Below are 23,495 nucleotides of genomic sequence, written 5' to 3'. Positions count from 1 at the left end.
TATTTTTGAGCATCTTTGTAGGTAAAAGTGGGGTTTACAGAAGTGCCTCACCAAGAGTCCCCTGGCACTTCCCAGGGGACAGAGATGGGGCTCCCCTGCCTGCTGTCTGGTTTCGGCAGCTCACTGGGACCCCAGAAGTGAGAAACCTGAAGGGAGTGGGCGGTGGGCAGTGGAGGGCCATATCCTCCAATTATTTACTAGGGATCATTGTTGCCAGACAGAGAGCTCGCCTTAGATTAAGACAACGCTTGGACCTGACAAATAATCCAAATAATTCAGTGATCGTTTTCATGTTCTTTCTTGCCAAAGATCAAATGTTCTCACTGGAGTCCTGTATACTTCCCACTCCAAAATAAACCCGTGGAGAAGTCTGCATGTTCTGACTCAGATAATCTACACTTGTGCAGACTTCCCAAATCATCAGGGGGCTACTTTAATGAAGAGTAAACAGGAATTCACTCCAAGGAAAGCATGGTGGTTTAAATATTTATTCCTAGAGGGGTCTGCGTTTCGATCACATACAAACCTTTTTTCCAGCGAAGGAAACTTCTACAAAAGGGTCCACTAGGTTTTTTTTATCTGCATTGCCTCCAAATATTTCCTTTACCGTCTGTGAGAAGGCATCATCCACTAGAAAGCAACGTGTCACACAGCAGAAATTAAATTCGATTTTCTTAAAAGGATAGAAATCACTCAGCAAAATTAACGTTTTCCTCCTGTACACGAAGACAGTTGTAACAAGAATCGTTCTCAAAAGTGGCAAGAGCTAAGAGCATTGTCCTGCGGAAATCTTGTCCTCTGAGCTGAGAAAGAAAGGTGTTCTCCCCACAAAGCAGAAACAAAATAAAACAAAACAAAAAAACCCAGGAGCTTCTTGAAAAATAAACCAGTAAATTATTGTATTGAAAATCAGTCACTTGTTGAGGGGAAAACTAGAATAAAAACAGTCCATCCAGATAGGGTAAGAGGCGATTCAAAAACTCAGCCTGGTTTCAACTCGGAAAAGGCACTTTAGGTCAAAATGAAGTAAGCCTAGTCTGATTTTTTCAGAGACATTCAAGGAACTCTGGCATCATCACAAATAACATAACCAGAAATAATGCATTTAAGCAACTATAAACAGCATATCTCTCTGTTTTAACAAACTCAGAAGTGAGCTGGAATTAACAAACAGGTTGTATAATGTGAGATTTAATGTATTTACTTCATTCAAGATATTCCTGAGGAGAGATGAGGGAAGCGTTATAGGGTGTTAAACAAGAGAGGGAGCTGGTTCCCAGGGAAAGGGGCAAATCCTGAAGAGATCCACGGCCCCTAGACCGAGTGCTGCCTCCTGGGGTCTGGGGGAGGGGGCCCATGTCCCAGGGCCCAGCAGGAAGCAGATAGGCTGGCAGGGCAGAAGGACGCTGGGTCCCTAGCAATGACACAGCAGCGTCTGGACCAGTCTCTAAGTAAAACCACTGTAACTAATTCTCTTAAATGCATCCAATCTTGTTATCTGTACCTCATAACAGAATATTGACAGAGGACTAGTTATTGGCACTCGATGACTCTTGGCTCACCCATTTTTAAGAATTCAATAACAAACACAAACACTTGTTGTTCCCCAAATTTCCTATTTTCCCTTGGGATGAAAGAAGTTGGAAGTGCTGCCTGCTAGCCTCTCTTCAGTGTCCTCCAGAATAAGGAGATGTACAACACTGAAGAGGGAAGAGACAGAGCAAGATGGGCCAAAGGCTTAATAAGGAATGTGGATCAGTGACCAGCTGGCTGCCCCATTAACCTGGCCATGAAGCTTCCACGGGGCCAGAATGAAAGAAGAGAAGTCCATGAAGGCCTTCAAAAAGAAAAACGTATGACAGGCAGCACACATCACTATTCGGACTATGACGTTGACACATGTAGTCATGCAGATAACTGGTCATCGGGGGGAGGGTGAAGTCCATACGTACTCTGGGGGATGTCCTCTGCTCGGTAGATTTTAAGCAAGAAGGTCACCCACCGGAGGGCGACGCCAGCAGGGAGTAACAAATTACTCTCCACATCGTCGCTGTCATTATCACGCTCTCGCTTCTCGCTCTGTTGGGGAGACACGATTACAAATGAGACACAGAGAAAAGCAGCAAACTGTTGCTTATAAAATGAAATCGACTGGAATTGTTTCCATTAGGATTTCCTGTGCTTCAGGCTTAAGAGTTCAGGCATCGATGTGACCTTGAAATTGGTCTGCAAAATCTAAGCTCCTAAATTTCTTCAATTGATACACCACAAGAAAATAACGTGACCTTTTGTAATATTATAAACACTAAATAGGACAGAGCTAGTTCCTAGAGTTTTTTCCATTTCTCCTGGGCACTTCTATTCTCCCAGTCTGCTGACTGGGAGAAGGCCGACTGTCCCTCTTGGTAGCAATGCCTGATTCTGCAAGTGAGGCACACTCTGTAGGTGAAAGGATGCAAAGGAGGCTTGAAAACACATACGTCTTTACTGAATAAAAACGCACTCATGGACACCAGGAAGGAGTCCAAGTGAGCTACAATAGCTCTGTCATGAAGAAAACAACAGCTTCCAAAAAGTAGGAGAAGCTGGAAGGTTGGAGTTATTGATAGGAAGCTGTGTCGCTTTTCACAACTACCGACGCCCACTTGCATATTTACTCTTGGTCCCCTTTCTTAGGGAGAAAATGTACAAGGTCAAGAACACAGGGGCTCACAGGAGGCTCATCTCCGGTTCCCAGGACGAACATGCTGACTTTCATGTAACCTTTAGCACCTGAGCTGGAATCTTCGGGGTCATTGAGAAGAAGCCATTTTCTCATGACAGCATGACCTAAAATAAGGATTAAAAGGACAGGGACACTCTGAAGATAAGCTGACAGGTCTGTGATTTCCTCTGCTGTAAGATAAACAATCATTTCCTCTGAAGCATCATAATGACACTAAGCTTGCCAGATGAGTCTCTATATCAGTGTCCTCTGCTTTGCACTAACCTTCCCGCCCACCCTAATCCTGCCCTGGGGTCACTCAAACAAGGCTCTCTAAGCTCTACTCATTAGACTTATTAATTTTATTTTGGTAAGGTCAAAATATCAACACATAACAGAGAAGTTATCTACTTGTGAACGTTACAATAATTACCATTAGATTAAAAAAAGATATCCATATTAACCTACTATTATTCATTCCTGCTAAGTATCCTTCCCCCTCCTCAATCAAAGGAAAAAAAATTTTATTCCTTTTTGGATTCCATCAGATTTTCTTGATTCCCAGATTCTTCAAGTTCATGGGGAGAAAGAACATTACTTACCAGGTTCGTCATAGATGAATCCAACATCGATCTGGGAAAAGATAATTTAAAATAGCTCAAACAGATTTTAAAATCAGTGTAGTCACTTCAAAAAAAAACCATCATTCCATTTAAATATAAGACACTTAACAACACTTCAATTTCTTTGAGAACAACACTTCCATCTTACCCTCTCTGTATCCCCAATGCCCTGCCTGACGTGTGGCACACAGAAGCCCCTCAATCAATCATTTCGAATGAATGAACTAACTAGTCTTAGAGCTGGGAGGGACCATGGAAGTAGGATGACCAGTGTGTCCCTGTTTGTTTGGAACTTTCCCCCTGAGAACAGAAAGCCTCAGAATCTGTGAAATCCCTTAGTCCTGGGCAAACTTGGACTTTGGTCACCCTATGAGAATTCACCTGGCCCAATTTCCTATCCCATATTCCTCGTCCTTCTCCTCCAGCTAATGCTAGTGTTAATAAAGCCATCGAATGGACAATTCGATGTGCCAAGCCCTGTACCAGATATTTTATATACTCTATCCCACTTCATCTTCACAAGGACTTCATTCTGAAGAAGAAACTAAGGATCAGCGGGTATGTGTCTAGGTGGAGGCAGACAGGGTATGAACACACGTGTGCCTGATCCAGATCCTTCTCTAGGACTTCTAGTGACTGGGAACCCCTTCCTTTGAGAGGCAGCCCATTCCACGTAGAATTGCTGGGAAGCACCTACCAAGAGTTTGTCTTTGATTCCAACGTGAGTTACTTGGAAAAGCACCCTGATTCTCTTTCCTGTTTTGACTTGATTTTCCTAGTGCAGATTTACAATAATTGGCTTTGTAGATAGGGGAGGGGGGGCTGTTGGTAAGTGGAGCTGGGGGACGGGCTTCTTGCCACTGTCGCAGGGCACTGGCTTCCATCCACAGCTGGAACACTGCAAGCGCCCTGATGTGACAGCTTCCAGGCATTTGCTTTAAGGCCCAGTAAATGGTGTACTTTAGAGGCTGACTAGATGCAGGCCAGAGGACACTTGACTGGTTTCTGGCCCCCGGGGCATTCATGTCCTTCTGGCACCCCAGCAAAGACCATGATGTGAACCCCTTACATGTAGCTTTGGGATGTCATCAAGGTTGGACAGGCTGATAGCTGGCCAGGAACCTGACTCCTCATTATGAAAGTGCCCATCTAAGGTGAATGAAACAGACAGCTGGCACCCACCTTAAATTCCGCCATCAGACAATCGGCCCGCAGGGAGTGGGAATTATAAACCTGGAAGGAAGAAAAGCCGTGAGAAGGTTACTGGCTTTAGCTGGTGGTTAGAGAGCATGCCCTTTCCACCCTGCAGCCCCCTTACCCGAATGCTGATGATCTCATCCATCAGTTCAGAAGGGGTCATGTGGACGTTGTAGAAAAATAACTGTCAAAGCGGGGGAGAAGAATAATTGAATGTTAGCCGGGGTGGGCTCAGGTTTAGCGTGATCTAACGCTACAGTGTGGGAACCCTCCTAAAAAATGACAAAAAACAACCCCAAAAGGAGGTTTGATCATAAAAACACATTGCAGGGCCCTCAAAAAGGCCCCAAAGCTTAAGCTGCTTTGAGCTTCCTGGCAAACTCATCTTCGCATATTGAAAAAGCAGTTATGTAACAACTATAGTGTTTGTGTAATGAAATAGAACTGTTCATTTGTGGCCAGAAATACGCTAGCTAACCCACTTAAAAACCTAAGCTTATTTCATGCTTCAAGTCTCACTAAAACGGGGGCTTGGTTCTTGCATGCCTGGAAAGTTCAGTTGAATTCCTTACGATTGTCCTGAAAAAATTTTTTTAGCTTTTTTAAAAACACCTAGGATCCGCTCAAAGATCTTACTACATTTGGTTGTTGTGTCTCTTTAGTGTCCTTCTTTTTTTAATTTTAGAGGGAAAAAGAGAGTGACAGCAGGGCGGTGGGGGAGAGGGAAGGGGACAAAGAGCCCAAGCCGACTCCCTGCTGTGTGCAGAGCCCACAGTCACAGGGCTCCGTTTCAGGACCCTGAGATCATGACCTGAGCTGAAACCAAGAGTTGGACACCTAACCTACTGTGCCACCCATGCACCCCAGCTTTAGTTTCCTTTTTTTTCTTAATATTTTATTTATTTATTTGACAGACAGAGATCACAAGTAGGCAGAGAGGCAGGCAGAGAGAGAATGGAAGGGAAGCAGGCTCGCTGCTGAGCAGAGAGCCCGATGAGGGGCTCAATCCCAGGACCCTGGGATCATGACCTGAGCCGAAGGCAGAGGCTTAACCCACTGAGCCATCCAGGCACCCCTTTAGTTTCCTTTTATACAGAGCTGTGCTCCTGCCTATTTTTATTATCTATTCATTTTCTCCTATCAAGACCTGTTGTCTTCTAGAATACCCTACAATTTTGATTTGTGTTGAGTATTTCCTCACCATTAGATTCATACTGGCCATGTGATAAGAAATGACACAGAGGATATTAATTCTTCTGTTATATCACATCAGGACACACACATCAGTTTGTCCTGTCACTGATACTAACAAGTTCAATCACTTGGTTAAGAAGATGTAGTAAACTCGGAATTTTTTTTTTTTTTTTTAGTAAATTCTTTTATTGATTCCTGAATTGATCTGCTTAGTCTCAGGTATTTGATTCTTCCCTTTTTCCCAGAGATCTAATCTCAAAAATAATTCATTATGATGGGAAAATTCAAAGGTGGAGATTCTCCCCAAGCTCCTCAGAATGTAGCTGAGTAAATATTCCTCCCATATGATAAATGCATCACACCTTAGGTGTCAAATCGCCCAGGAGCTTGTCCTCCTTGCAGTCTCGTCTTCTCCTCCTCAGCGAACCCCTCCTCAGGCTCTCCCAAAATCTACTTCAAGTGCCCTCCCCACTCCCAGCGCACACCCATGTCCCAGATCTGCTTTGACACGACCTAGCGACATGCTGTTGTCTGCAGCTCACCCAAGGAGGAGAAGTGAGAAGAAGGCCCTTCTGTGAAGCTAGGCCAGGTTGAACAAAGGGGGAGAAACTGGGACACCAGAGAGAAGAAACCTGTTCTTCTGATGCACAAAAATAGGAAAAATAATGAAAAGCTGGAGCCGGGGCTGAGAACTCAGAGGAACGGTGACAGGAAACCATGGTAGGGAAGGCCTGGGCTCAGAGAACAGGACATGGGATTCACGCCTGAGGAATCTCAGAAATGCGTCTCCTCAGCAGAGCAAGGCTGGGCTTGGAAACCTCCCCAAACCTCATTTCTCCTCACAGCCCTGATGGTGGGGTCCTGTGGTACCTGAATGACTACCAAGGTATTCAGAGCTTTTGAGGAGTGTTGGAGAAAAGGTCAGCGGAAGGACTGCATTCTCAGCGTGGGAGGGAAAAGAAAACCCTTTTCGGCTCCCAGTTGCTTTCCTTTTACATATATTATTTTTATAGTCAGGTAGGTTTTGACCCCTTTAAAAAGCCAGCCACTGTTGTCCCTGTGAAAACTGTAACATCTGCTTTAGAGCTGTGACTGAACCTTGGTATTTTTTTTTTCTTTCATGAGGGTCCAGCATCAACTGGTCTTAATTGTGAAAATATGCTGGCTGTGCTTTTTTAAAAAGTAGCAAAGCAACCACAGAAACGACTTAGGCATCCCTCAGAGACATCCTGCTGATCAGAAGGAGCAAAGACAGAAGTGGGGGACCTCACGTGCCCCATCATTAGGGGTGCAAGGATCCATCGGGACAGGCAACATGAGGGGATTGTTGTAAAAACACCAGAAAGACCCGGCAACTCTGAGAACCAGGCTGCGTGATTTTAAGACTCAGTGGTTCTTAAGATGTTGAACACTGGGACTTTGCCTTGTCTTTACCAGACATTGGCACTCGAGTTCCCCTCGCACGTGGGACAGGGGAGAGGAGGGTGGAAGACAGGAAGGTGCATACAAATAGAACAGACCCCCTGAGCAGGAATCTGTATGATGCCCATTTACCTCATCATAAAATGGGTTGTTCCCTCTCTTGATCCTCGTTCGGTGTGTCTGGCCACAGACATGGACCTTGACCACAGGCCTGATGTTGTTGCCACTTAACTGGCGGCCCTCGATCACTCGGACACGGATCTGCAAGCACAGGAGAGGGGGTCATTACTGATCCTTTCCCAGCGACGGGTCAGCTCCTCTGCCTGTAAGGATCGCTGAAACCCAGCCAGGGCAGGGGCACAGGGACTGCCTGCACCCCTGCCCTGGCCGGGTTTCAGCGACTGGAGGTGGCCCGCCCTGCTCATCCCCAAGGTGAAGCAGGGGTTGGGTTGGAGAAAGCAAGCATGGTGGTGGGGTTGAAACAGTCCAGAGCTGGTCAGGGAAGAGTCAGAGGAGAGCAGGGGGCGGGGTGTGGGGTGTGGATAGGGGGAGGAGCTGCTCTGATCCCAGCCTCCCACCTGGTCTTCCTGAGCCTGGGATGTAATAATGCACTCCACCACTGTCTGTCAAGGAAGCGCCCAGAGCTATGAGGACGCACTACTGTGCTTCTGTCCTTTCCTCCCATAGTAGGGAAGGAGGGGTACAGTTTTATTTCTCAGAAGAGCCTCATCTGGCTTGACTCCATCTACCCCTGACAAGCAGAAAAGAGAGGGGCAGCTCTTCTTGGGTTCACTCCCTGATGCCCATTTTGCTAGCTGGGCTGCGGCTCAGAGCAAAGGTCCTTCCCCGCAGCACTGCAATTGCTAGAAGCTGGACCAGATGGTGGTAAAACCAAAATGGAGGGTCCACGGGCTGTGCCCACCTGGAAGTCCTGAGGCTTGCTGGACAGTATCCGCCGGCTCTTCCGTCCTTTTGTGAGCCTCCGGGCAAGGTGGGCCTCCGATGCCATCCCACCTGTCCCCCTGGGCCCGGGGCCCCGGACTGTACCGTCCAACCTGTCTTCATCACCTCCGTCTTCCTCCTCGTCTCCTAGAACACCAGCAAAGAACCCTGTCAGAGAAGGCCCTCCTCCTGTAAATGTCTGAACTTAGCTTTCCTGGACTGTTTTTAGTGTTCCTGAGGTGGCCCGTGAAGGAGCTGCTCCTTGGGGACACTGACTTGGGATGTGCTGCGGCTCTGATATGGTTTCTTTAGGAAAACGTGTTTGTGGTGCACCAGGGTGCTCCTTCAGGCTGTATTCGAAGTGACCAAGAGAGCACCAGTGACGAAGGGGAGAGCAATTGGAGAAGGCTCAGTCAGATGCCACCCGAAGTCACCTGGTTCTGATCTGGGGACCCAAGCTGAGGTCAAGGGGCCTTTCTGCAGTTAGGATGGAGAGGACAGAAAACCCCGGAGGAGCTTGGCAGAGATGACTTCCACTCCACCATCCCCAGGGCTGGTCTTTTCTCTCATTTACTCATGAGGTTTCTACACCCGCCTCCTTTCTGCTTGAGCTCCTGGTTCCCAAATGCCCTCTCCGCCCTGTGGCAGATGAGAAATGCATCTCCAGTTTCCTTGCCAAGTAGACCAAATGGTCTAATGCTCTCCCTTTGCCCACCTCGTCTGTCACTTCCACACACATCTGTCTCCTCCTGGTTTATCCTCCTAGCTTTCCTTCATCCTTGGGGGGTAGGGGAGGTGTTTTCTGATTGACAGAGGGAAACCCCTCCCAATACCTGAGAGCCTACTTCCCTTCTGATTCTCTGGAAACACCCCAAGCGTCCCCCCTGCCCTCTTGAGCACCTCCGGTAGATCCTTCCCCACAGGGTCTCCCCTCTACCTTCACATAGGCACAGATTTTTTTTCTCCTTAAAAAAGCAAAGCAAAACAAAACAAAAAAACAACTCAATTCTGCCTATGATGTCTCCCCTTTCTTTTATTCACGAACTCGTTTAAACTCACTGACCAACTTCAGCTTTTCTTGGCTTAATAGACAAAAAGTGTGAACTCTTGATAATCTGTACAGTATAATTGAAGAGATTCTAGAAGACTAACTACCTCATCCAAAAAATAACAGCATTTGCATTCCCTACCTTTGGATTCTGAAACTCCTCCTTTACAATGCAAGATCATGTAAGAGATCGAACCCATGTGGACACATTTGTCACTCACACCGTAGTATGAGTTAGTTCAGTCAGACTGCTGTGTAGCACAGCTCTTAAAGCCTGGGCTCTGGAATCATGTGGCCTAGGTTCAAATCCCATTTTTAAGCTGTGTGAGTCTAAGTTTTCAATTTCTGCTTCAGTTTTCTCATTTGTAAGAAGGGAAAAATAATAGTATTTACCTCGGCATTATTGTAAAGATAAAATTAATCCACATGCAAGCCTTCAGTATGGTGCCTTGCACAGAGAAACACCCAATAAATTAATCTTTTTTTTTTTTTTTTTAACTTTTGTTAAGGGATCAGTTTTGGTGGGAGCACAGACTACCACAACACTTCCCAGAGAGCAGGCATGAGGTAGGGTGGGGACTGGAGCAGTCAGTGGGCAGCACGGGGGAAGGGAGCACAGAGCGAGAAAGGGGCAACCACAAGGAAGTAAAAGTCCCCCCACCTCCCACTATGTACTGCTTCAGAGTTCCGCCCAGGGTGAACCCTCCCTTTGCCATCCCTCATTCACGCTCCGCTTACCCAACCACTTCTATCTGTAAAAGTCAACTATGAACTCTCCTTGTTAAGCTCAAGGCCCTTTTCTGAGTCTTTCCACCCCACCAAACATAGCCTCAGGCACTGGACACTCACACAAACTTCTTTGAGTCCTGCAATGTCTGCCTGGCACTCTGACTAAACCTTCTCGGGTTCTTCATGGGCTCCTTCCACGTCCTATTCCCCAGGTGTGACTTCCCACACTGTTCCTCAGCCTCTGCTCCTCTGACCTGAAGCCATCTGCATCTACACTGTGGAGTCATAGACCCACAGAGTGTTAGGCTAGAGGGCACTCCGAGGTCCCCTGGTCAGACATGCCCCTCACCACAGCGTCCAGACAAGGTCACCGAGGGCCAGAAAGCTCAGGTGACCTGTTAGGTTATTGGGAGCTAAGCTGAAATGAGGACCAGATCTTCACCCTACCTCACCCTAGGCTCCAGCCTGGGTCTAAAACCAGGCTGTGGGGGAAAGAGGGGCTGTCCACCTGGTTCTTCAGCATCTTTGTCAGGAGACCAGGAAACCCCAGAGAGGTCAAAGGCAGGAGGGGCTACCTTTGCTCTCTGTAAGATAATCTGGGTCTCATCTACCCCATTCTTGAAGAGCCTTCAAAAGCAAGGCTTGCCTGTCACCCATCTCAGGGTGCCAGGGCCTTAGAATGTCCCTCTTCCCATCCTTGACTGGGTGAATTCTTCAATTCCCTCAAGCTCCAGGTGAAACAGATGGTCTCTGGACAGCACCACACATGATCCTACCCAGGGGCTTGGCGCATGCAGAACAAACGAGGGGACACGGCCCTGCCTTCTTGAGTTCTTCAGTTCTGTGTGCACTACTGTGGCACAGCTCTCGACAGAGAGTACCCGGACGCTGCGGGGTGCTCCTCTGACCTCCGCCTCAGGGAAACACAGAAGGTCAAGAGCTCCCCTGCTGCAAATCTGTTCTGAATTGGGTAGGGGCTAGTCTGGATGCCTCTAGGGTCCCGACAACTAAGAAACTCCCTTCACTCCTCCGGGGCCAAAGCAAGGCTTTCCTCCCCACTGCGGACTGTTCCATTTGGGGTTGGTGGTTATGGAGGGCAGCAAGCAGAAGGAGGGGTAGATTGTACCCCTTTGTGGTGCCGGAATACAAGTCCTCATGAAACTCTTCACGGATGCTCCAGAAAGACTGCAGGCACCAAAGACCCAGTTTCTTCTAGGAAATACCTTCCACTATTCAGACTTGAGGCTGAGATGGGTCAGAGGAAACCAGCCTGAGTCACGGCAACTGCCAGCATCTTTGTACAGCCACAGCAGGATATTTGGGCAGGAAATCATCCTTTATGTGGCAGGAAGCTGCACAGCATTCAACGGTGCCACCCTAAGCGGTCCACAAGGAGCAAGTGGGCCCTCTAGACCCTAACGCACATACCCCTCTGCAAGCTGTCTCGCTCCCAGAGGCGGGTGGTTGTGTGTTCATGCCCTGTGGTGGAGACCCAGGACCTGAGCCATAGCCAGGGGGATCTGCAAGGATGACTCTCTATGACCACAGAGGGCGACATTATGTTGAAAGCCACCGACTACACAGAAAGTTGCTGGTTGTGTTTGCTTCCTTGTAGTTCTGACTGCAACAAAGAACCACCAACCGCGTGGCTTACAACAATCGAGATTTATTCTCTGAGAGTTCCCAGCCTGGAAGGAGGGTGATGGCAGGGCTGTGCTCCCTCAGGGCCACCATCTCATCTGATCCTCTTTCATTCCTTGATGGAGAGTCTTTTCTGGAATTTTTTTTTTAGTAGGCTCCCCACCCAGCAAGGACCCCAATGTGGATCCTGAGATCAAGACCTGAGTGGAAGTCAAGAGTCAGATGCTTAACCACTGAGTCACCCAAGCACCCCCTTTCTGGAATATTTTATGCTTTTTTTGGGCGGGGGGGGAGGTGTCACAGCACTCTGTTTTTCTAGACTCCTAGAATGTCCTTCTCTGCCTGTGATATTCTGTAATATTACTTTTAGAGAAAAAACCTTCTTGCCTCTTACTACCTGGTGGCTCCTGGCTTCCTTGGCTTGTGGCTGTATCCTTCCCATCTCTGCCTCCATCATCATGTGGCCTCCTCCCCTGTATATCTGTGTATCATCATCTCTTTGTATAAGGATACCAGACACTAGATTTAGGGCCTGCCCTAATCCAGTATGATTTCATCTTAGCTAATTACATCTGGAAAGATCCCATTTCCAAACAAGGTCACCGTCTGAGGTTCTGTGTAGGAATCTGGAGGGGACATTATTCAACTCCCTACAGAAGCCATCTTCTATATCTTTCCAGCATGTTCCATCTATTACTCCAGTCCACAGTCTGCAGCCACACTAGGTTCCCCCAAACTATCAACCATACTACCTCCCTGTACCCTCCCCACCCCCACCACTGCCTTTCACATCCTTTTCTGTTGACCTGTGCCAGAGTCTGTGCTCTCACACTGCCATGCTCCTCTTCACCCCTCAACTCCTTCCCTTCTCTGGTATATTGTACTCACCTGGTTCATTCCACCTCCACTCCCTCCACCGCTTCATCCAGGAGCTGAACTTGGCTAAACACTCACCTTCCTGACTTGTCTCACTTTCATTTCATGATCACACCCCTGAAGTGGGCTTGTAGGACTCCCTGGCCATCTACCGTATTTCCAAGGCATCTATTCAAAGTTTCCCCAGATCCTGGTCTGAGAAGGCCATTAATTAGCCAACAAAGTCAAATCACTTCACCTTTCTGAGCTTCCTCATTTTTAAAACCTTGAACGCTTCTGATACCCTCTCTATCCTTCTCATTGCCAGCTAATGAACTTGCTTCTTATTTCATTGAGAAAACACGCAATCAGAAGAGAACATCGCCATCCTCCCAACTCCAAGTCAACCTTCCTACCTGCACCCATTGTCTGCCTTCCCTCCTGCTACAATCACTGAACTGTCTGTGCTCTCAACCTGGGTTCAATCCTTCTGTAGGTGCACAGATCTCATCTTCTCTCCCTACTCACGGATTTTGCTTCTACATTTTCTCCCTCTGTATCTGCTCATCAGTTTTCCTTTCTTGGCTGGATCATTCAGATGTGCTGAAATAAAGCCCACAATAAAAAGCAAAAAACCAACAAAACAAAACAAAAACAAAACAACTTTCCTTGACTCCATAGCGCCCCCTATAGTTACTGCTCTACTTTTCTGCTCCTCTTAAGGGTCATTTGGGCCATGACAAGTTCTTCACAATTCCCTTACAAGAATGCTATCCCTGCTCTCCAACAATTACCATGCCACTCGGTCAAACCCTACCAAGCTTCTGACTGCAGCCAACACGGACCTGTCGCCTTTCTGACAGTCAGTAACCCTCTATGTGATCCACATTTGGTTCTAAGTGATGCCTCAGTTAACACTTAGCAATGGCTCTCCATCATAACTCCAGCTACTTAACAAAATAAGTCTTCACATTTCCTGAGATGTACTGTTGATTTCTTTCTAGAAGCTCAACAGCAATATTCCTGAAAACAGCCCCTGCGTGTCATCACTGGTGACAGTGATGGCTGTCTGTTTGTTCACCCAGTGCTGAAGAGTTGGCAGCCCCTAGGGGACCTTAGGATGCAGTCAAGCATGCCTCTGGCATGCCCAACTGTGCCCTTCCCCAGTGGGATGAAACTCCCTCCTTCAGGATACCGTACTCTCTTACTGTAGCAGAAGAGAATGAGCTATCAGTCACTCAGATGTCACCAGAACTGCAGGCCAGCCTTTCCCTGCCCTCACATTCATTCTGTGAGAGCTTCCCCATGAAGGCAACTCCTAGGAGTGGCTGAAGAAGACAGACACTTGCCCAGTCACCACCTGGATTCCTCCTGGCCTGTAATACACACCCTCTCCCCAGCCAGCAGCACCAACACTGTTCTATGCCTCTCATCTTTCCACCCAGGCTTGAATTGGGCTAGCATTCCATCTAATTTTCTTCCATTCCTTGATGGAGAGTTCTTTCTGGAATATTTTATGCCTTTTCTTTTCCCCCTGGTCACAGCAACTCTGTTTTTCTAGAGTCCTAGAATACCAACCTCTGCCTAGGATATTAATTTTGCTTCTCATGACAAAGTTTCATTAAGTGGTTATGGCAAAAGTCACTGCTAAATCAGAACAAAGGGCTGGTATCATATCAGTGTAAGTCAAAAAGTGCAAAGCAGAATGGGAGAGAGGAAGTTTCTAAGCATGAAAACATTTTGGAGATAACATACTGATTTGGCTGTAATGTTGAATAATAACTTTTCTGGGTTTCTAATATGTGAGAGAATATATAAGTTCATATCTGCATTCAACCATATGCAATTCATTACCCTCCACCCCAATTCTTGGGTAAATAGCACTATATGTGCACTAAGAATTTTCTGGAATGGTTCTATACATAGACAAGAGCAAAGGTATCATGGAAGAGCCTCTAACCCAACAGTGATGCAAACACAGGCTTGCAGGGAAATCTTGGCAGCATCTGCCTTAGATCAACTGAGCTGTGATCCAGTCTAGGAAATGTTGCCCAAAGAGCACTGACTGAGTCTGGGCAAGATAATGTTAACCAGGTAAAATGCTCAACTCCAGAGCTTCTTAAAGTCAACTCCAAATTCTGCTCTCATCAGGATCTCCTGGAAGTTCCTATTAACCACAGAGATTGGGGAGGTCCCCTTCAGTCCAGCTAAGACATACTCTCTGGAGGTAGGTGATGGAAATCAGCACATTTAAAGATCCCCCTTGAGGATTTTTACTGTGTTTAAAATTTAAGAACTGCTGTGTTGTTATGACCACTTTTGTATTCTGAAATAACTTGGGAAAATATTGGCCTAATAGAATCAATTTGCAGAACAAGGTCAGAGGCCCAATCCTGGATTGGGTTTCCCAGCAATTTTCTAGCACACTGGTAATTTTCCAGTTCAGTTCTCACCAACTCCATCCCTTCTTCGACGTGTTCCGTGGATCCCCACGGTCTATCCAAGAATAAATGTCTCAGTCTGGCATTTCCAATCGCTGGGAACACGCTTCCCTATTACTACACCCATGAATGAATCAGTCACTTTCATCAGTTCACCAGTGTTCCCCCAAATTCCCTTCTTAAAAAGAAACATTTAAACAATATACACTGCCCATGCATCATTCACTTAATTCATTCAACCAATAGAGCATTTATTGAACAATTATGACCTAGTGCTAGGCACTAAGAATACATAGTTGAAATAGATAGCTGAAAAAGTACTTTCTCTAAAAATATTGTGTCCCATGTAACAGTCTGATTAGTTCTCTGTTGAGGAATTTATTATATTCAGCTTTGACCTATACTTATTCATGTTTCTATGCTTATATCTTACCTTTCTATGAAATGCAAGCACCTTGGTGGCAAACAATGCCTTTCTCACCTCTCTATGCCCCAGGTATCAATAAATGTTTTCTAAACTGAATTTTATTTTATTTAAATTCAATATAAACTGGACTGAATTTAACTTTAAGTATGGTGACTTTAGTGTTCATGGAATTAAATAAATTTGAAGTGGCAATGTCTAATTGTGAATGAGTTATTGTATTTCTGTTGTTAATGCACAAATTCAACAGATGGTTCTTCAAAAATAGATGTGAGATTTTAAAAACAGTTCATTCTGGCTACAGGAATGTAAACTCCAGTCAAGCTAACCGATATCTGGTGAATCAAGTTGGCAAAGTAACAGGTTTTCAGGAAGTCAAGTCTGTCATCTGGGTCATCCCACCCTTCTGTCATGGGAACAGTCTTGGAGGTGGGTCAATGAAAGAGGTATTTTTGACACCACACACGTGCAGTCAAACCACCAATTCCCAGGGTCTGTAATTTTTGTCATCCTGATATACGAGCTCTACAAAAAGCATTCCTTAAAAACAAACCCCTTAGATACAACACCAAAGACACAGTCCTCGAAAGAAAGAATCGATAAGCTGGACTTCATTAAAATTAAAAGCTCCTGATCTGCAAAAGATAATGTCAAGGTAATGAGAAGACAAGCCAAAGACTGGGAGAAAATATTTGTAAAAGATACAATTGATAAAGGACAGTTATCCTTTATATATATAAAATATACTAAGAACTCTTAAAACTCAACAAGAAAACAAACAACTTGATTAATAAGTGGACCAAAGACCTGACAACTCACCAAAGACAAAGATACACAGGCGGAAGGCAAGAATATGAAAAGATGCTCCAAAATCCTATGTTATCATGGAAATACAAATTAAAACAATGAGATACACCTATCAGGATGACCAAAATCTAGAAGACTGACAACGCCAAATGCTGGCGAGGTTATAGAGCAACAGGAACTCTCGTACATGGCTGGTATGAAGGCAAAATGGTACAGCCACTTTGTAAGACTATTTGGCAGCTTCTTACAAAACTAAGCATACTCTTACCATGTGATCCAGTAATCATGCTCCTTGGTATTTAGCCAAAGAGGCTGAAACTATCTCCACACAAAATCCACACATGGATGTTTATAGGAGCTTTACTCATAACTGCCAAACTTGAAAGCCACCAAGATGTCCTTCAGGAGGTGAATGGATAAATAAACTATGGTACATACAGACAATAGAAAATTATTCAGTGCTTAAAAGTGAGCTACCTCATCATGAAAAGACATGGGAAAATCTTAAATGCATACTACTAACTCAAAGCCAATCTGAAAAGACTGCATACTATAGGGTTCCAACACAAGGACATTCTGGAAAAGGCAAAACTATGGGGACAAGAAAGAGATTGGGGGTCACCAAAGATTAGGTGGTGGGAACAATATGCAAAGCACAGCGGATTTTAGGGCAGTGAAAATACTCTGTATGATGTTCAAATCATGGATATAGGTCATTATACACTTGTCCAAACCCTAAAATATACACCACCAAGAGTGAACTCTAAGGGAAACTAGGACTTTGGGTGACTATGATGTGTCAACATAGGTTCATCCTTTGTAAAAAAAATGTATCATTCTGATAAGGAACACTGATGCCAGGGAAGGCTATGTAGTGTGGGGCAGGGTGTATATCTGAAATCTGTTATCTTCCTCTCAATATTGTGTGAAATCTAAAACTGCTCTAAAAGAAAACAAAGCCCTCGGGGAGCCTGGGTGGCTCAGTGGGTTAAAACCTCTGCCTTAGACTCAGGTCATTATCCCAGGGGCCTGGGATGGAGCCCCACATTGGGTTCTCTGCTCAGCAGGGAGCCTGCTTCCCCCTCTCTCTCTGCCTGCCTCTCTGCCTACTTATGCTGTCTGTCAAATAAATAAATAAAATCTTTTTTAAAAAATTAAAAAAAGAAAAGAAAATAAAGCCCTCAAATACATACACCGACACACACAAGCCCCTCAGGTATCCAGTTCCTGGGTTCTATGGTCAAATTAGCTTGCTTCAATTTCCAGGGGTAAATTTTCCTAAATATCTTCACTTTTGTGTTCTATCATTAATAGTTCAGATTTCTTCTATGCAGGACCCACTATGTGGATGGTAATCTTTAAAACAGGTATTGGTGGGCACCTGGGTGGCTCAGTGGGTTAAAGCCTCTGCCTTCGGCTCAGGTCGTGATCCCAGGGTCCTGGGATCAAGCCCCGCATCAAGCTCTCTGCTCAGCAGGGAGCCTGCTTCCTCCTCTCTCTCTGCCTGCTTCTCTGCCTAGTTGTGATCTCTGTCAAATAAATAAATAAAATCTTTAAAAAAAAATAAAAATAAAATGGGTATTGGTAATCATGAACAGTGGTTATCTCCAGAGGATGGGACTACAGAAGATTTGCACATTCTGTGTTTTTATATTTCTGTAATGTTTAATTTTTATAAGCAGGTATTGCTTTTGTACTCAGAAAGAAGATCAACAAGTTCAAATTTTTAAAAAAATTTTGTCAAGATTTGTATAAATGAGAAGAAGCAGACTCCTTACATAGAAAGGTAAAGTGTTTAAAAGAGTCAATTGAAAGGTAGGGGGAATAAAAGAAATTCTGGGCCAAATGTTCTGTTTAGGTTATTAAAGTATGTGATAGCAACAGGTGTGGCTGTCTTGCTGTTATTTCTCAGCCACGTACTTGTTGGTCTGATCTTCCCTTAAGACTTCCCTTAAGACAGGTTTTTTGGTTTTTTTCCCTAGTCTTCCCTAGCATGGAGTTGGAGTGAGTATCCAAAGATATCTTTGCTTAGTTGAATTGAATTGTCTTATTAAGACAAAAAAGGTTTTCCCTTGGGATATCCAACTAACCAAGAATATTCAAAGTTTTTTTTAAATGCTGAAGAAGCTGGACTACAAAGCCTACATTCAAAATGTCACCCTTGACCCAGCTTTGGTGAACAGTCATCTAATGGAGCAAAGACAGCACTTCCAGATCAAAGAACCCTGTTCATTTTTTAAAATCAAGAAATTTCATTTTGTCATCTCACACTTAAAAATGAAATTGACCTGCAGACACAGTTCCTTTCCTCACCCGCCCCTGGTAAAACTCTTTGTTTCAAATCCAAATAAAAGGAGCCCAGGTTCTGGTTAATTTCCTGTCTCCATCCAGCAGTATCAGGGATTCTAGAGAACTTCTGGGAAAGACCTTGGCCAACTGCCATCGCAGAGCCTGCTGGGAGTGAGCTTGCAAAGAAAATGGGTGAACTCCCAGTCCATGAACACCGCTGGACCATTAGTGCTGCTGACACAGTCTCGGAGGGGACAAACAGGAGCCTCAAGCAACGGGAGCCTAGATGGCAAAGATTTTCTTGGGTTTAAATGTTTAGAGTTGGCACTGTTCTCATTTCTAAGAACACTCCTTCCCTCCCCACCAAAGCCCCCCCCCCCCCCCCCCCCCCAGCTTTTTCCCATGTTTCCTTTTGCTCCAGGGAAATCGTATGGTTTCTGAGCTTGGCCTGCCCTTGGTCCATCTCAGGAGAGGGGACCTCCCCCTACACTCTCAAATATCTTGATAAGTTGCTTATTCTCAAAGTCTCTCTGGCTCACTAGGACACCACCTTTTCCTTTTTTTTTTCTTTTTTTCCCCCAAGATATTTAAAAATAAGCATTAAGTCATCCCAACGTGACTTTGAGCCAAGCCAGATCATTCTTTTCCAATAGATCTGATATTTAGAGGAAACAATTTGAATGTTCATACACAGTGTGCCACCCAACTGAGCTCATGACTACACGTCACCTGGAATTGTTTTTGCAAAAACAGTAATAATGATAATAGTAACAACAGCCACCATTAAGGTAGGCACTGAGTAGAAGGCATAGTAGGCACTGAGCTGAGTACTTTATATGCCTTACCTCATTGAACTCCTGCAACAACTTTCTGATTTAAGTGCCACTATCATCCCTACTTTAACGTAAAGAAAGTTGAGATTCAGAGAGGCTAAGTGACTTGCCCAAGGTTACATGGCAAATTAACAACAGACGCAGACAGAATCCAGCCTAGGCCAGTCTGACCCCCAAGCCCTCGTTCTTATGTTACACTTTCAGGCTCAAAAAAAAAAAAAATTTTTTTTTTCTCTAAACCTGGACTGAACATGCCTGGAAGGCAGGATCTTTACCCCAAAGCATTATCACTCCTCACTGCAGCATCTGGCGATAGGTAGGTGGAGAAACCCAGCAACCACTTTATTTCCTAAATATTAAGAAATGGTGTGGCGCCAGTTTACTGTAAACTATGAGTTTACTTCTTTTACTTGAATTATCCATAGCATTATTTCTTCCCCAGAGCCCTGGCTGAAGCAGTAAACAAAGGGCTCATTTAATGTTTTAGCTCTTGAAATGAACACAATGATACTGTCTTTTATCTACCAGTACACCGGCATAAGAGCGCCTCCCAGAAGCCACGCCCATCTCTAACCTCAGAATGTGACCTTATCTGGAAATACAGCCTTTGAGGATGTAATCAAGCTAAAACTGAGATTACACTGGATGAAGGTGGCCTAATCCAATGACTGGGGTCCTGACAAGAGGGAAGAAATTTGGACACACCCAGGGCACACACCCCTGGGAAGACAGAGGCAGAGACTGGGTGGTCAGTCTAGGAGCCTAGGAACACAAAAGATTACCAGCAATCACCAGAAGCGAGGACAGAGGCCTAGAACAAAATTTCCCTCGGGTCCCCAGAAGGAACCAACCCAGTCAACATCTTGATTTCTAGCCTCCAGACTGGAAGGGAATCAGTTTCTATTGTTGAAGCCAGCCAGTGGATGGGGCTCCATTACCGCAGCTCTAGAAAACCAATAAACAGGCTCTGGCTAGAAAAAAATGTCAGTGTGAGAAAAGGTACCCAGATCCTCCCAATTCAGAGGCAATTCCAGATATCCTGCCAGCTGGGGCTACCTTTTACAGGCCAGAAAGTACCTACTGTCCTTCCAAGCAGGCTGATGTTAAATCCCAGTGACAGTGGGCTTTGAAGACGGGGTGAGAAAGAAATGGGTAGGACCCGTCACTTCAGCCCCTGACAGTGTGCTATGCTGGACTGGACTGCTGCCCCTGGGTTTTACTTGTCACGACAGCCATGACAGCAAAAGGACCATGACTATTCTCCTAGGGCTGAGAGCGTCTGAGCAGCACGCAGTGTGCCCACAGTGCTGCCGGAAGGAGGGCTGCCGGCGTGCTGGGACAGTTCCAACCGTCCCCATGGGAGGCGGCACCAGACGACCCATTTTAAACCCTTACAAGTACTTGGCCAAGAAGTGAGCCAGAACCTCAATTAACAGGCCACCTGCGGGATGTGGGTGAGCAGGGACAGTGGCTGGGATCAGGGAGGCAGGGAGGAGGCACTGGAGGGGCCAAGGAACCCACTTGGGCTGTGGAGAGTGGAGTTCAGAACCACGAGAAATGAAGAGACAGGCGCTGAGGAGCCAAGGCTGTTAGGAACGAGTGCCGAGGTGTGCTCCAGGGAAGAACTTCTGGGCAGCAGGTAAGTGTGGCAGGAACGGGAGCCCTTCTTTGCTGAGGCACATGCCAGGGCCAGGGAAACACGGGTATTCGGTGAGACATCTCAGAGAAGAGGACGGGGCAGAGACACTGTTAGCATCACATTATCTTGGGAAACCACTAACAGGAGGTCAAACTTGGTTGCCTGAAAGGCCTGTCTCGCAGACTTCCCTCCACTTAAGGCCCAAAGCTCTCCCCAGAGCCAGCAGCCCCAACCCCATCCAGAGCAGCCTCAGTGCCCTGAATGGCCAATAATCCCTGCCAGAGAACAGGGAGCAGGAGATGAGTCATGCTGAGAGAAACAAGGGACTGCTCAGGGGCTGGGGCAGAGTCAAGGCCAAGGGAGAGAAAGAGGCTCCAATCCAAAGGCACTGGCCATGAGGCTGGCGACAGAGAGCACAGCCTGCACACCGCACATTTAGGATGTGAAGAGACACACGAACAGACTAGAGGCCGCTCCTGTAGCTTATCAATCAGGGCCACTCCAGCCATGGGCAGAAGCTACAAACCCGAAGCAAAGCCTTGCTTGGGATCTTTCTCTGGAGCCTGTGTGTTGGACGAGCCCACAGTGAGGCTGGTCAGTAAGGGGCTGTCTCACCCTTCTTTCCTCTGAAGGGCATCTCACATACAACTGTAATGTCCCAGTTTGGGGCCAGCTCCCCCTGCCTCGTGGGGCACTGTCCAGGTGGGCAGGGCGTTACAGACAGTAGAATGAATGACAAAGAAGGCTCTCTTGGAGATTCTTGGAGACTCCTTGTATGTCTTGAACAGATCACCCCAGCACAGGCTGGGCTTCCAAAGGGTCAGCTTACCTTCTGTGACAGACACACTGGTCCCACTGGGGTCATTTGGATGTGGAGCGGAAGGTGGGTCATAGCCAATCACCAGGTCAATGGTGGCCTAGGTAGAAATAATTCATTGCAGAGAGAATGAGTACAGGGTAATGGACTCAATGCAAACCAAATCAGCAGGAGTAAAAGGTTCTGGAAGGGGCAAGAAGAGTAAGGGAAAAAGATCACACACGCTCCATTGTTTCTATCCTCCCTCTTGTGAGCCAGGTGGGCGCGGAAGCCTGGGAAAGGAGTTACCTGTTACAGGTTGCCAAGTGTACCATTGCTAAAGGGCAACCTCACAAACTGGAGCAAAGTTGTAACACGTAAGCATGACCTTGTGATTGGCCTCCATCCTAGCCTTGAGACGGCCTCCAGTCAAAGAAGCTCATTTTACATGGCTCAGTTAGCTGTTTGCACTTGACTTCTTTATTCACCGCTGAGATTTATTTTAATTTTTCTCTTCTCTAAAAATAAGTTGAGTGACTAACAAAAAATATATAACAATGTGATTCATAAAACAGGATAAAAAAGGGAAGCAAGTCTGATGATAGAGAAAACAAATACGCAAACCAAGATTATTCCATCTTGTGTCAAAGGTGACTCCAAGATGGCTAGGAACCAAGGCAAGAAGAACAGAAAATGTTATGTAACTTTCATTTTCAGAAAGGAAGAAACATGCTAGTTCCTTACAGGAAATACAATTGTTTCCATTTTTAAAATCTGTGACAACTTTGTCACATAGGGCGTTACCCTAGGGCAGAATTTCCTATACTTAGGTATTTCATGAACCTACAAAATTTCAAAAAAACTTCTGGGGGCATCCACATAGGGATGCTAACCCAAGCCCACAACTATATCTACTGTTATGGTAATTTCACAAAAGAAATTAATTTTAACAGCAAAAATGAGGAAGACCAAACCGCAGAATAAACGCAATCCTTTGCAACTAAGGATGGCACATGGGCGCGCGCAAACACCCACACGCCTGCATGGACACACCCAAGTCACCGGTTAAAATACAGAGGTAATATTTAGAACATAGTCATACTGAAAAATCATTGTTTATCGGAAATTCAAATTTAAATGGGCATCTCGTACTTCCACCTGCCACTCCTGCTACACCTGGTAAAATCTAGTATGTGCACGCATGCGCTGGTGCACACACACGCCACATTACCTTTTTTTCATCTGTCTGTTCATCCATGAATATTCCCTCATGGATCAGCACATTCCTGAACTACAGATCCGGGAGATACTTAGCAGAACGATAAATGAAGCCCCCAACAAGAGTTTCGTGGCGAAAAAAGAATCCTAAGAGCAGCATCCCATGGCTACCTCTGCCAAAGCCCCAGGCCACAAGCTGAAGGCGGAGTGCAAGGAGCACTGAGGGGCTCAATTGCCAAACTTTAGTATCAAATTTTCAGAACTTAGAAGAGGCCATGGATGGCTCAACCTCTGGATCAGTGATTTCCGGATAATGTCAGGATTCCCAGAAGTGCCCCAGTTCTATGTGTGCTTGCTTCTGTGCTTAAAAAACAAAAACCAAAAACAAAACCAGCCAGAAACATCACTGACTTGGACCGTCTTTCCTAAATATCAGTTCTCTCAGCTGGGTTTTGGAAAAATAGATGAAAGAGGACATCCTGAGTTTATGTTTTAGTATTAGAATGCGGATTCCCAGCAAACCAATAAGTTTTGGAGCCTAGACCAACACAGTGACATTCCGAATAGGGCTTTGAGAAGCCTAACTGTATTCTGGCTTATGGGGATGGCCTGTTTTAGTACAAAATTTTCTTCCTTTGTCCAGGCTCCCAAACAAAATAAACTGATTGAAAGGTAAAGGAGTTAGAGGTTAAT

The 23,495-nt window shown here is 45.7% G+C and overlaps 1 protein-coding gene across 4 annotated transcripts in view; it reads right to left on the bottom strand.

Moving 5' to 3' along the window:
- The window catches only part of MYOF (myoferlin), a 156,272-nt gene that overhangs the window by 86,286 nt on the left and 46,491 nt on the right, over nt 1-23,495 (bottom strand). For all 4 annotated transcript variants that reach the window (XM_032836238.1, XM_032836258.1, XM_032836249.1 and 1 more), the window contains exons 5-13: nt 21,618-21,705; nt 8,063-8,229; nt 7,273-7,401; nt 4,646-4,708; nt 4,510-4,560; nt 3,307-3,337; nt 2,714-2,829; nt 1,953-2,079; nt 527-630 (exon numbers count right to left, since the gene is read on the bottom strand). In XM_032836238.1, coding sequence (XP_032692129.1) covers nt 527-630; nt 1,953-2,079; nt 2,714-2,829; nt 3,307-3,337; nt 4,510-4,560; nt 4,646-4,708; nt 7,273-7,401; nt 8,063-8,229; nt 21,618-21,705 — 876 coding nt within the window. The remainder of the gene's footprint in view (nt 1-526; nt 631-1,952; nt 2,080-2,713; nt 2,830-3,306; nt 3,338-4,509; nt 4,561-4,645; nt 4,709-7,272; nt 7,402-8,062; nt 8,230-21,617; nt 21,706-23,495) is intronic.

The sequence above is a fragment of the Lontra canadensis genome, unplaced genomic scaffold, assembly GCF_010015895.1.
Source record: "Lontra canadensis isolate GAN:19392208 unplaced genomic scaffold, GSC_riverotter_1.0 scaffold3, whole genome shotgun sequence".
Lineage (NCBI taxonomy): Eukaryota > Metazoa > Chordata > Mammalia > Carnivora > Mustelidae > Lontra > Lontra canadensis.
This window is presented reverse-complemented; position numbering and strand designations above follow the sequence as displayed.